The sequence below is a fragment of the Poromitra crassiceps genome, assembly GCF_964638095.1.
Source record: "Poromitra crassiceps genome assembly, chromosome: 11".
In the NCBI taxonomy this organism is placed as follows: Eukaryota; Metazoa; Chordata; class Actinopteri; order Beryciformes; family Melamphaidae; genus Poromitra; species Poromitra crassiceps.
In genome coordinates this window covers 48,035,275-48,047,152 of record NC_139643.1, presented here as the reverse complement: position 1 = coordinate 48,047,152, position 11,878 = coordinate 48,035,275, and the positions used below count along the sequence as shown (strand labels likewise).

At 50.1% G+C, this 11,878-nt stretch overlaps 1 protein-coding gene across 1 annotated transcript in view; it reads right to left on the bottom strand.

The window, feature by feature from the left end:
• Positions 1-242: 242 nt before the first annotated feature.
• The window catches only part of nedd9 (neural precursor cell expressed, developmentally down-regulated 9), a 40,278-nt gene continuing 28,642 nt past the window's right edge, over positions 243-11,878 (bottom strand). The window contains exons 3-7 of the mRNA XM_083646395.1: positions 5,954-6,052; positions 5,475-5,624; positions 3,312-4,559; positions 2,711-2,800; positions 243-1,320 (exon numbers count right to left, since the gene is read on the bottom strand). Coding sequence (XP_083502521.1) covers positions 745-1,320; positions 2,711-2,800; positions 3,312-4,559; positions 5,475-5,624; positions 5,954-6,052 — 2,163 coding nt within the window. The 3' untranslated portion in view covers positions 243-744. The remainder of the gene's footprint in view (positions 1,321-2,710; positions 2,801-3,311; positions 4,560-5,474; positions 5,625-5,953; positions 6,053-11,878) is intronic.

The following is an 11,878-nucleotide window of genomic DNA, read 5'->3' as shown; positions in this document are numbered from 1 at the left end:
TTCTCACACTTTTCATCATTCACACGCCATCCATCTAACATGATATCCACTTTTGTACATCAATTGAATACAATTGGTATTGTATACATGTATATATACATGTATATATGTATATATACATGTATTGTATTCAATACCAAACTTTGGCAGAAAGAGTTCTGCTCCTGTGGGGAATCTTTCTTTCGCATTGTAATAAATCTGTTGTGTCAGAAGAGATGAGAGGACACCGTCGCATGGTTAACAACAATCGTTTACTTTAGTCTGGGGGAGAGCTCCGCCCCCCCCCCACAGCAAGGAGGAGGGCGGGAGCGACATGACATGATTTACACACAGATCTACTGTCACATCCAGCAGTAGGGCGCATCGACCACATTCTACAGGCGGGGGGAAAAAAATAAAAATAAAAATAGGACTCATCTCATAAGGTGCTTTGTAATATGCAACAGGAATGTTATGAAAATACGTCCATGTTATCCTACAGAGACACCAATACTGCATCTATAATATATTCATACCATAATCATATAAAACAATCTACACAAAAATAGAGCAAATATGTACAGAACGGAAAGAACGAGACTATTTACAACATCCAAAAACACTCTTAGATATTAATGCAGAGCCATATATATAACTGTATATATATATATACAGTTTATGTATATATATATGATAGATAAATGTACACGCGGTGTCTGTGGTGAAATGTACATGAGCCCGAAGAGCATCAGACACGGCCGGAGATCACAAAGCCGCCATCTGACGCAACTGTTCTTTGAACTGCTGCGAGTGGTGCGAGAGGTCGGTGACCCGGTCCACCATCTCCTGGACGGCGGCCGTGTTGGGGTAGTTCAGGGCGGCCGTCTTGGTGGCGGTCACCACGGTCTTTAGCAAGTCGCACAGCACGTTGCTGGAGTTCATCACCCGGTTGGCCACCTCCGGCGTGGACGCCTGCCTGGACAGGGTGTCGCCGATGAAGACCAGTTTATGGGCGCTGAGGATGACGAACTTGCTGTGCGCCACGAAGATGCGCGGCGGCTGCCCGGCGCCCACGCAGCTGAAGAAGGCGTCCACGGCGTTGAGGAGCGTGACGAAGTGCTGCTCGCACTGCTCCGAGTAGAAGCCCAGCAGCTGGCGGTCGCGGCCGCACACGTGGGGCCCGCCTCCGCCGCCGCCGCTGCCCAGCGAGGGGGAGGGGGAAGAGGAGGAGTCTGAGGGTGGGGCCGAGGTTCCTGTCGGGTGCTGGTGGGAGATCCACTGCGTCATGTCGTTCTCCACCGGTTTGATCACCTCCTGCTCCAGCTTCTTGAACTGATTGATCTGTGGAGGAGGAAGGAGAATGAAGATGCTTTTCCAACCATGTCTCTGAAGTGATATATGCCATAGGTGCCATGTAGGTTGCTTCTGCCATAGGTGCCATGTAGGTTAGGTTAGGTTCTGCCATAGGTGCCATGTAGGTTAGGTTAGCTTCTGCCATAGGTGCCATGTAGGTTAGGTTAGCTTCTGCCCTAGGTGCCATGTAGGTTAGGTTAGGTTCTGCCATAGGTGCCATGTAGGTTAGCTTAGGTTCTGCCATAGGTGCCATGTAGGTTAGGTTAGGTTCTGCCATAGGTGCCATGTAGGTTAGGTTAGGTTCTGCCATAGGTGCCATGTAGGCTAGGTTAGGTTCTGCCATAGGTGCCATGTAGGTTAGGTTAGGTTCTGCCATAGGTGCCATGTAGGCTAGGTTAGGTTCTGCCATAGGTGCCATGTAGGTTAGGTTAGGTTCTGCCATAGGTGCCATGTAGGTTAGGTTAGCTTCTGCCATAGGTGCCATGTAGGTTAGGTTAGCTTCTGCCATACTGGCCATAGGTAGGTTAGGTTAGCTTCTACTATAGGTGCCATAGGTAGGGTTAGGTTAGCTTCTGCCATACTGGCCATAGGTAGGTTAGGTTAGCTTCTACTATAGGTGCCATAGGTAGGTTAGGTTAGCTTCTACTATAGGTGCCATAGGTAGGGTTAGGTTAGCTTCTGCCATACTGGCCATAGGTAGGTTAGGTTAGCTTCTCAAATCGGGGTCCAGGGAAGCCCCTCAGGAGACCACAGCAAAAGTGGAATCATTTATTTTCGCTTTAATTCGATCTTTGTCTCAATTTCGTGGTCCTTGAAGTGAGAAGTTTGTCAACCACTGAACTAGGTTGCTTACCTTGTTATGTTGCTTGTTTTACATAAGTTGTTAGTTTCAAGGCTAAGGGCTTCTGTTAGACTAGGTTAGGCTGTAGGTTAGGCTTTCTTTCTCTCTCCTCCCTCTCCCGCCATGCTTGTTATATAAGTTGTTCAGTTTCTGTTTATTGATTGTGTTTCGTTAGTGTGTTTAGTTACTTTCTGATCAGTCAGATCTAGCTAGACTATTTTCTGTGAAGCGCTTTGAGACTTGCCTGTGAATTAGGGCTACATAAATAAACGTGACTTTTGTGTTGTGAGACATGATATGAGTAAGAAGATGATTCTGCTGTGTGCCATCTGGCCGGTGGGTAGATGTGAAGCTCTGACTCCCTCTGGCCCAAAAGGTCAACTGATATGTGTCTGATTGATTGTGTGAATCATAAAAACATTAATATGTACGACTGACGTTAATGTGATGGAAAAGTACATCGAGGCAACAGACGCACGGCCGTGCTCAGTGTGCTACTAGATGTCCCTGAATGCAACAGCAGAGGGAGAGCCTCACCTGCTCCTGGCCCAGGTTGACTTTAGTCTGCTTGATGATGTTCTCCTTATCCAGCAGCTCTTTCTGCTGCCGCTCAAAGTCTTCTTTGCCCTGTGGAGGAACAGGAAGCCAGTGAGACAAGGCCCGGCGACGTTACACACACACACACACACACACACACACACACACACACACACACACACACACACACACACACACACACACACACACACACACACACACACACACACACACACACACACACACACACACACACACACACACACACACACACGCAGCCCTGGTTTGACCTTTGAGATTAGACTTGCTACTCAGATTATGATTGACAACACATTCTCCATGGTATAAACTCGCTCTGAATAAAGCGATGCTACCTATCATGAACCTTTTGAAATCTGGATGGAACAGATGGACTGCATTAAACCCTGAATTCCAACTGACATGATGACTCAGTGAAATACTATGTCAACATCCAAAAATAAGCAACAACTGAATCAAAAGCGTTCCCCCATCCACGCTCTGGCAGAAGCACAATAGACGCCGGTGAATAACAAGGTGATCTTAGATGCATGTTTTTATCAAGACTGTACCGCAGACCTACCTGCAGATGTACATAGTCGTAGTCTTCCATCCAGCTTTTGACGCACTTCTCGCTGTTGTTCATGTTGTCTTTGTCCTGGCTGCTCGGCACCGGGAAGGGCTTGGTCGGCCCGCCGTAGTTGTCGTTGTCCGAGGAGGGCGAGGTGAGCGGGTGCATCATGTTCTCGTCCGGCGTGCTGCCTCTGGAGAAAGAGCCCTCCATGGGCGCCCGCCTGAAGAGCAGCTCCGCGTTGCTGCTCACCGTGGAGGCCAGCTGCTTGGCGTCGTCCGGCACCGTCCTGGACACCATGACGAAGCGGTCCAGCTCGTCCGTCTTGTTGTGGTGCTTGGCGGCGGCGGCGTTGGAGGAGGAGGAGGAGGCCAGGGCGTTCAGGGCCCAGCCGCAGTTCTCCAGCGCCTGGTAGATCTGCAGCAGGATCTGCTGCGAGTCCTCCAGCCGGCCCAGTTGCCTCCTCATCTTACTGTGCAGGCTGGGGTCCGACAGCGCCGTGGCGTTGGCCGCCGCCCCTCTGCCGAACACCAGGAAGTCGCCCAGGGCGGCGCGCACCCGGTCCAGCACCGTGCGCACGTCGTTGGCGTGGCGCTCCATGAACGCAAAAGTCCTCCAGTGGGGGGACGCCGCCAGCGTCTGCAGCCCGCCGACGGAGGCCTCCACGGCCTGCTGCAGGCGGTACAGCCTCTGGGCGGCGGTGTCCAGGTCCAGGGCCAGGCGGCCCTCGGAGCTGGAGCCCGCGGAGGAGGAGGAGGTGGACATGCTGCTGCGCGTGCTGCCCGTGCTGGAGAACGACAGGCGGTTGACGCCGTCCGTGGCGTCCGCCATCGCCGCTCGAGGGTCGTGCGGAGGAGGGATGTCGTACACGCCCTTACTTCTGTCCCTGTCGGCGGCGCCGGCGGGCGAGGCTCTGTGCTGCTGGGGGAGCTGCATGCCCCGGGGGATGTCGTACACGTCCCTCTGAGAGGAGTCCGCCCCCCCCGAGTGGAGGAGGGTGGGCGGAGGCACGTCGTAAATGCCTTCATTGTCATTGGTCAGAGGGTGGTGGTGGTGGTGGTGGTGGTGATGGGCGGCGCCGGTGGGCTCCGCCCCGGGGGGGAAGTCGTAGTGGGACTGGGGGCTCTGCGCGGCGGGCTTGGTGAGGGCGGGCGGGGGGACGTCGTAGATGCCCTCCTGCTTGTGTTTGAGAGGCTGGGGGAAGTCGTAGTTCCCCTCCTGGAGGGCGGCGTTGGTTCTGCAGGGCGGCACAGCGTAGACCTGCAGGGTGATGATGATGACAGACAGGATTAGATTGAGTGCCAACATGCAGTCTGTTGTTGCACCGGATGCCCCCCGTCACTGCACAGCGGCGCTGCAGTTAGAGATTTGAGGAAGTGAAAGGCCTTCTGGTTTGCATGGAGACACTATATTTGCAAACCTCAAAAAGTTGTACCTTTGATTCCTTCCTCTAACGCAGTGTCAGTCAGAACGTAGCTCTAAAAAGCTTTAAGCGTCCAGAAGCAGTGGGGTGAATAAAATGTCTTTGAGATCCACTCTCTACAGCGAGACGCCGGGCCTGAACAGAACTGTAATTAGGAACGACACAAATAACAGGTCGCGGCATATTTCAGGTTATTATTACAAACAAACTGAGTGATGGCCCTAAGCCTGGTCGGGTCGGGACGTCTGCTGAAATCTTAGAGGCTCTGGAAACCAGAACAGTTCTGTCCTTGGACTTTTTCCCCTGCCGGAGAGTTCACACAGGCACAGAACCATTACTCGAGCAGTTCGGGTTGAACACTATTGGCAGGCGAAGGCTTTCATTTAGTGCCACCGCAAGAATGTCATAAATACGATCATTTGACGTATTATTCATTTATTACGGCCAATTAAGAGGAACACTAGGAGCTGTGTCAATAAACACAAGATAACATATTTCGGACCTAAGTGGCGACCGCTTCCTTAATTCGACTTTATTTGACTGGAAGGAAGCGAGTGTCTGACTGATGTGCCCGTTCCTTTGTGGTACTACTCGCTCTCGACTCGTTCCTTTGTGGTACTACTCGCTCTCTACTCGTTCCTTTGTGGTACTACTCGCTCTCTACTCGTTCCTTTGTGGTACTACTCGCTCTCTACTCGTTCCTTTGTGGTACTACTCGCTCTCTACTAGTCTGGTTTGAAATGTTATTTTACCCCTTGTGCAGAGGGAGGTATGTCGTAAACGCCTTGTGTCCTCAGGTCCATTTGAGACGGGGGGATGTCGTAGACTCCTTGGCACCGGGCGCCGCTCTGCTGCCCGGGATACGGAGATCCCAACGTCGGAGCAGACGGAATGTCATACACCTAAAATATGAAAGCAAGAAAAATATGAAAAGGGGGGAGAGATTACATATGTATTATATATTATGATTATATATATATATATATATAACAGTATATATATAGATAACAGTATGTACATATATATATATATACAGTATATATATATATATATATACTGTATATATATACTGTATATATATATATATACTGTGTATATATATATATATATATATACAGTATATATATATATACAGTGTATATATATATATATATACTGTATATATATATATATGTAAGTTAGTGAGATTGAACTATTGGGTAAAATGGCGTGGGGAAGACGAGACACTGACCCCCTGTGCTCTGCTGGGTGGGACGTCGTAGAGGTCCTGTTGGTTGTGCTGGCCGGGACTGTAGGCGTAGGACTGTCCCACTCTGGTCGGGGTCACCACCTGTCCCGTCCACAGCAGGAGAGAGAGACAGAGAGAGAGAGAGAGAGAGAGAGAGAGAGAGAGAGAGAGAGGAGAGAGAGGGAAGACAAACAATCAGCCTGCTGTCTAGAGGCAACACATGGGGCATGACAGCTCTGGAGACAAACTACTCACTATCGCAAATTGCAAACACGATCCCCCCAGCCTCTGACTCTGCAACACGTTCCCCCCAGCCTCTGACTCGGCAACTTGTGTACATCTGTCTCGGCGCGCCTCGGTTTTTGCCTGTTTCCCATTCCTAGTCCTCAAGTGACCCAGCCACAGAAAGTGATTACTGCTGAGCCAGATATGTTCTGACAACAGAGACGGGCCTACATCCTCCTCCCCTGTGCCGGGTTTCAGGCTATTTGTGGAGCCACAAACACAGGCCTGGAGGAGACAGACAGACTCAGGCCCGTTCATCAGGGAGCTGAAGTCTCCAAACTAGAACGCTTAAATACCGGAAAAAAAGCCCAAACATAAAGCCGTGACTCCAGAGCCAACGGTTGGGAGATGTGACGTTTCAAACGAGGCCACTAGGGGGACTGAAAGAATCCAAATGGTTCGCAGTCTTGTTGCAGAAGTAAGAAAAAACAAGATGCGCTTTTTGAAATCTGAACGTATAAAAGCCGTACACTTTAGCATGGCCTTCATCTGGGCAGAAGACATCGTTTTATGACTGAAGATTGACGATCGAAGTAATTTATGACTTTTTATCAGCCTCTATCCGCGAGCAGGGAAGTGTAACTACCGTGTGAATTGTAACAACAAGACAAGACGTTGTTTTCTTTGTCACCAGTTTCCAAAACGACAAAGAAAGTGAAAATCAGCCAGAAATCTCAGCATCTGGCAAAGTAATCATTGATATTGATGAATGATCGTATCAAAGCCCTTGTATTTATGTCATGTTGTGCTGTGGGACAGCAACAACTTTTCCGTTTTTCACAATTGCTTTCACACATTTTCTGAACCGAGGTCTCAAAAAGTCTAAACACAAAACCACTAACACAAACTACACAGCCCCCACAAAGCACTGTCAAAATGAAACACTTCATTCAAAACCATTTTCAAAATGCTATTTTTGCACTAACATGACACACAACCAATCAAATGAATACATATAAATAAATAATAAAATAAATACATATTTCTAACGACGACTACACACTCATAGCTCAACGGAAAACAATGTGACATTGGTAGGATGTGGGATTATGCCTTTTTTCATTTTCAGAGTTACACTGATGCACAGTAGTATGTTGTAAAAGGCGGCTACAGTAATGCAGACACAAATATTGTTATGCCAAAAAATACTTCATTTCAATCATAAATACTTGAATATGTGTTGGATATGTGAAGTGCTCTGTAACAGACCTCTCTACCGGTGGCCTTTTTTAAATATAGTGCTAAAGCTCTGGTTTCAAACAGTTCAAATGAGTGTTTACATGTGTGTGTGTGTGTGTGTGTGTGTGTGTGTGTGTGTGTGTGTGTGTGTGTGTGTGTGTGTGTGTGTGTGTGTGTGTGTGTGGGTGTGTGTGTGTGTGTGTGTGTGTGTGTGTGTGTGTGATGAGTGGATGTCGATTGCCAATTGGTAAATGAAGTTAAGCCTGTGGGACAGGTGTGCTTCCAGGTGTGCTTCCAAATGAACACACAATCATGTCATGTCAGCACATGTCATTGAGTTTTTGAATGCTGTGCGTAATGTGGATATTATAACGAGAGAAATCGGCACATTTGTGTGCACGTTTCGCAAAAGTTGCGATAGAGCATTGCAGACTTTGCTTTAGGGATTTGATACTTTTCAATGAGTTTCAGTTCCAGTTTTAGTAAGTAAACAATATTGTGTGTCGGGAGGGGGGGGGGGGGCTGTAAAGTACCATTAAAGCAGGCATGTCCAAAGTCTGGCCATTCATCTAATGATGACAGCACTATCATACAGTTTGAAGGCAAACACCAGGGAGGAACAACTCAGGCAGAACTAAGGTTTTCAGATGTTAAACAAAATCCTTGCGGTACAATTGTATTTGTAGCCTCTATGTTATTTTTTATTTTTTATTTTTATAACCCGTATGATGCGAGAAGCAGCTGGTCCCCCTGGTATTTTCACATTATCTAATCTGGCCCCCATTCAAAAAAGTTTGGACGCCCCTGCCTGCATGAAAGTAACCCACACTGTCGGGGCAGACAGCCCACAGAATAATGGTGTCACTTCTGCTTGGGAGGGAAACGAGAACCTGCAATGCCAGCTTCAGCTATTTTGCCCGGTGCATTTTTTTCCCACATTTTCCCTCAATAGCCCCCCCACCCCTCCTCCCCTTTCCCGTCACTGTTATATCAGCCTGTCTCTTTCCGTCCCCTCCCCTCCCCTCCCCCCCCCCCCTCCCCTTCTTGTAACCCCCCAAAAGCAGAGCTGCAGTCAGACCTCCTCGCTGCGTCAAACAGACAGAGGCATGCTGGGAATGTACCACCCCCCCCCTCCCCTCCCCCCCCTCCCCTCCCCCCCCGACACACCACTATCGCCACACTGGAACTAGCAGGGTTCATTAACAGGGCTCGAAAATAGGAACCATACGCACGTCTTCCTGGCAGAGAGAGAGAGAGAGAGTGAGAGAGGGAGAGAGAGAAAGAGAGGGAGAGAGAGAGAGTGAGAGAGGGAGAGAGAGAGAGAGAGAGGGAGAGAGAGAGAGAGAGAGGGTGAGAGAGAGAGAGAGAGAGAGAGAGGGAGAGAAAGAGAGGGAGAGAGAGAGAGAGAGAGAGAGGGGGAGAGAGAGAGTAGAGAGAGAGAGAGAGAGAGAGAGAAAGAGAGGGAGAGAGAGACAGAGAGAGAGGGAGAGAGAGAAAGAGAGAGAGAGAGGGAGAGAGAGAGAGAGAGAGAGGGAGAGAGAGAGAGAGAGAGAGAGAGAGAGAGAGAGAGTAGTCTCCGGGGAGACGTGATACTTCCAGTGCCAGTATCCCACTCCTGCCAGAGTCCCTGTATAGCCAAGCTAATATCCTAATACCTTCCACAGATAGCGGCCGTAACTCCAGCATAAGAGCAGCCAACTCGGAAGGAGATGAATGTTTCTGTGGGGGGAGGAGAACAGGGGGGGGGGGGGGGGGTTGTTGGAGAAAGAGATTTATGAAGCGAGGTAAGAGAGGCGAGGAGCGGGCGAGCGCGCGGAGCGGAGGGGGATAAGCGAGAGGGGACGCGGAAAATGCGAGTATACGTAGCCTAGTATGGAAAGGAATGCCATTCATCTGCAGCGGAGTCACCGAAGCGAGAGGCCGCAGTAGCGGTAGTCCATATGGTTCTCATAACGTCTAATCGGGAAGGAGCGCGCGCGCGGTGATTTAAGGTGTTCATTGTTGGCATTCCTGTCCGTGCATACATCATCCCCAACAGTGCCCTGTGGGGGTCAGTCAGAGCTGGAGACGTAGCGCTAGAACGGCCTTTAAAACGCGTCGGACCAGCCAGCCAGCCAGCCGGGGGCCTCTGAAATAAACCAGCGTAGGAATAAATAGCCTGGCTGCTGCGCTCCCTCTCGGGTTCTTGCTTCTCACGCACAGTCGCTCTCACTCTGACTCTACACACACCTCTAGTGGTGTAACAACAAAACAACAACAACAACAACGCAAAGAGCACGTCACCAGAGACACCAGACGGCTGCGTGAAAGCGAGCGGAGTTGTGTTTGACGGTAATTGCAGCAAACCCATGTTAAGCGCTCGCCCAGGAGGGGTGGATTCGAACGCCAACCTTCGGCTTAACGAGGCGGACACGCTAACCACTGCACCAAGAGAGCTATAGCTCCCTTCGCTTACCTGACGGGACGCAGGAGGAATCGTAGCTGATTCACTCGGTTATACAGGTCGAGCTAGCTCTGCTGCTGCTGCTGCTGCTGCCCCCGGTGGTTTGGGTCTAGCGTGTGCGCCGATCATCGGGGGGGAACAGACGCACAAGGGGTTCCTCTGTTCGGGAGCGGGACGTCCCGCGTCCAGATGGCAAAGCGGTATCTGTCCGTTCCACAGGTACATGTCATTGGTTCAAGCAGTGGCTCCTTCCCATCAGCGGCTCCTCTCAGACACACACTGCCCATTCATTTCCCCAGCCCCGCCCCCCCTCTGTTGACCGAGCGCGGCGAGGCCACTCGGCGCTGCTGTAATTGCTGGCGGGTAAATATTTACCGCGTCCCAAATGAGGTCGCTCGCCGGCTTTTACGGCCCCGTATAGCGGCGGGCGGACTCCAGAGAGAGGAGCGCCGATGATGATGATGATGACATCACGAAAGAGCCAGGGCGACCGAGCAAATATTTGTTCCCATTCAAGGTGACGGGCGGCTGGCAGGGATTCCTTCATGGAGCAGTCAGAGGGATCAGGTTCAAACCAGTGCTGCCCCGAGGAGCCAATCAGAGGCCCCCGCTGTTAAACACTGCTACTACTATAGAGGGGCCACGGTGACTCACAGCTCTTTCACCAGTGTGCCATGTTTACTTTGCATCCTCCCAAGACTCTGACGCTTTGGCAGCTTTGGATTGTTCGGCTTTGTTTTCCGGCATCGCTTTAGACGCGTTGTCAACTTGTGTCCTAAATGTCAACAGTTACCTCACGACTTTGGTATTAGATACATGTGCCCCCAAACTGGATTTATAGTCTAGAAATAGATATTATAGATATTATTAGGTACAGATGTATAGACCATACAGACTACTATTGTCCTTGAAGGGGGTTCCACGGGGGTCGCCAGCAAAAAGGTTGCATAATATTTTTTTTTTTTTACTACAATACCATGTCCATAAGTAACACAATGACATCATGTAGGACTGTTTTGGTCATGGGTTGTTTCATACACTTTCTAAACATCTCAAAGGTCTTACCAGATGGGGGACCCTGGGACAAGATCTGATCAAATGGGGGTCCGTGGTCTAATTTGTGTCCGTTTAGGGGGTCCTTTACATGAAAAACGTTTTGAGAACCACTGATTTTAGGGTGCACCGCATTTATACAGGAGTGTGTGTGTGTGTGTGTGTGTGTGTGTGTGTGTGTGTGTGTGTGAGAGAGAGAGAGAGAGAGAGAGAGAGAGAGAGAGAGAGAGAGAGAGAGAGAGAGAGAGAGAGAGAGAGACAGGAACTCATCTCTTCACACCTTTTCATCGGTTCTGTACACAACAAAACCATTTCCTCCCACTAATGACCCGATGACAACAATCACCAGCCGGGCCCGGCCGGTCACCCAAAGGTCCGGTTTGCCAAAAGGGGCGGTGCCGGTGACAATGACATCGCCCGGCAAGCTGGCAACCGAGTCCCCATTGAGCTGCTTTTCATCCATCCATCCATCCACCCACCTATTGATGCACCCACCCACCTCCGTCAGCACAACGCTCTCTGTCCAGCCTCTATTGACTGAGGGTGGACAGGCAGAGAGAGAGAGAGAGAGAGGCCTATAGACAGAGGCAGCCAAAGCCAAGGCTGCAGTGACCATGAAATCTGAGTGTTCATAATAATAATAATAATATGCACATGACCGTCTTTCTCCAATATAGGCCGTGTTTCTGTTCTATAATAAACCTGTGCTGAATCACAGTAGGAGGATTTAGCTCGCAGTGTTTTCAGCGCTGCTCGATAATAATGTTCCCTGCCTCCACTCGGAGCGGCGGGCGCCGGCCTATTAACGAGGCAAACTAATTAATGCAGGTAATTAAGTGTTGAATCCCGCGGGGCCCTCGGGCCGTCTCTCGATAACGCGTCCGAGCGGCTCTAAACCCAGACAGACAGCGGGGGGGGGGGCGTTAAAAGGAGAACACAACACTGATGATGAAGAAGGATCCTCTTTC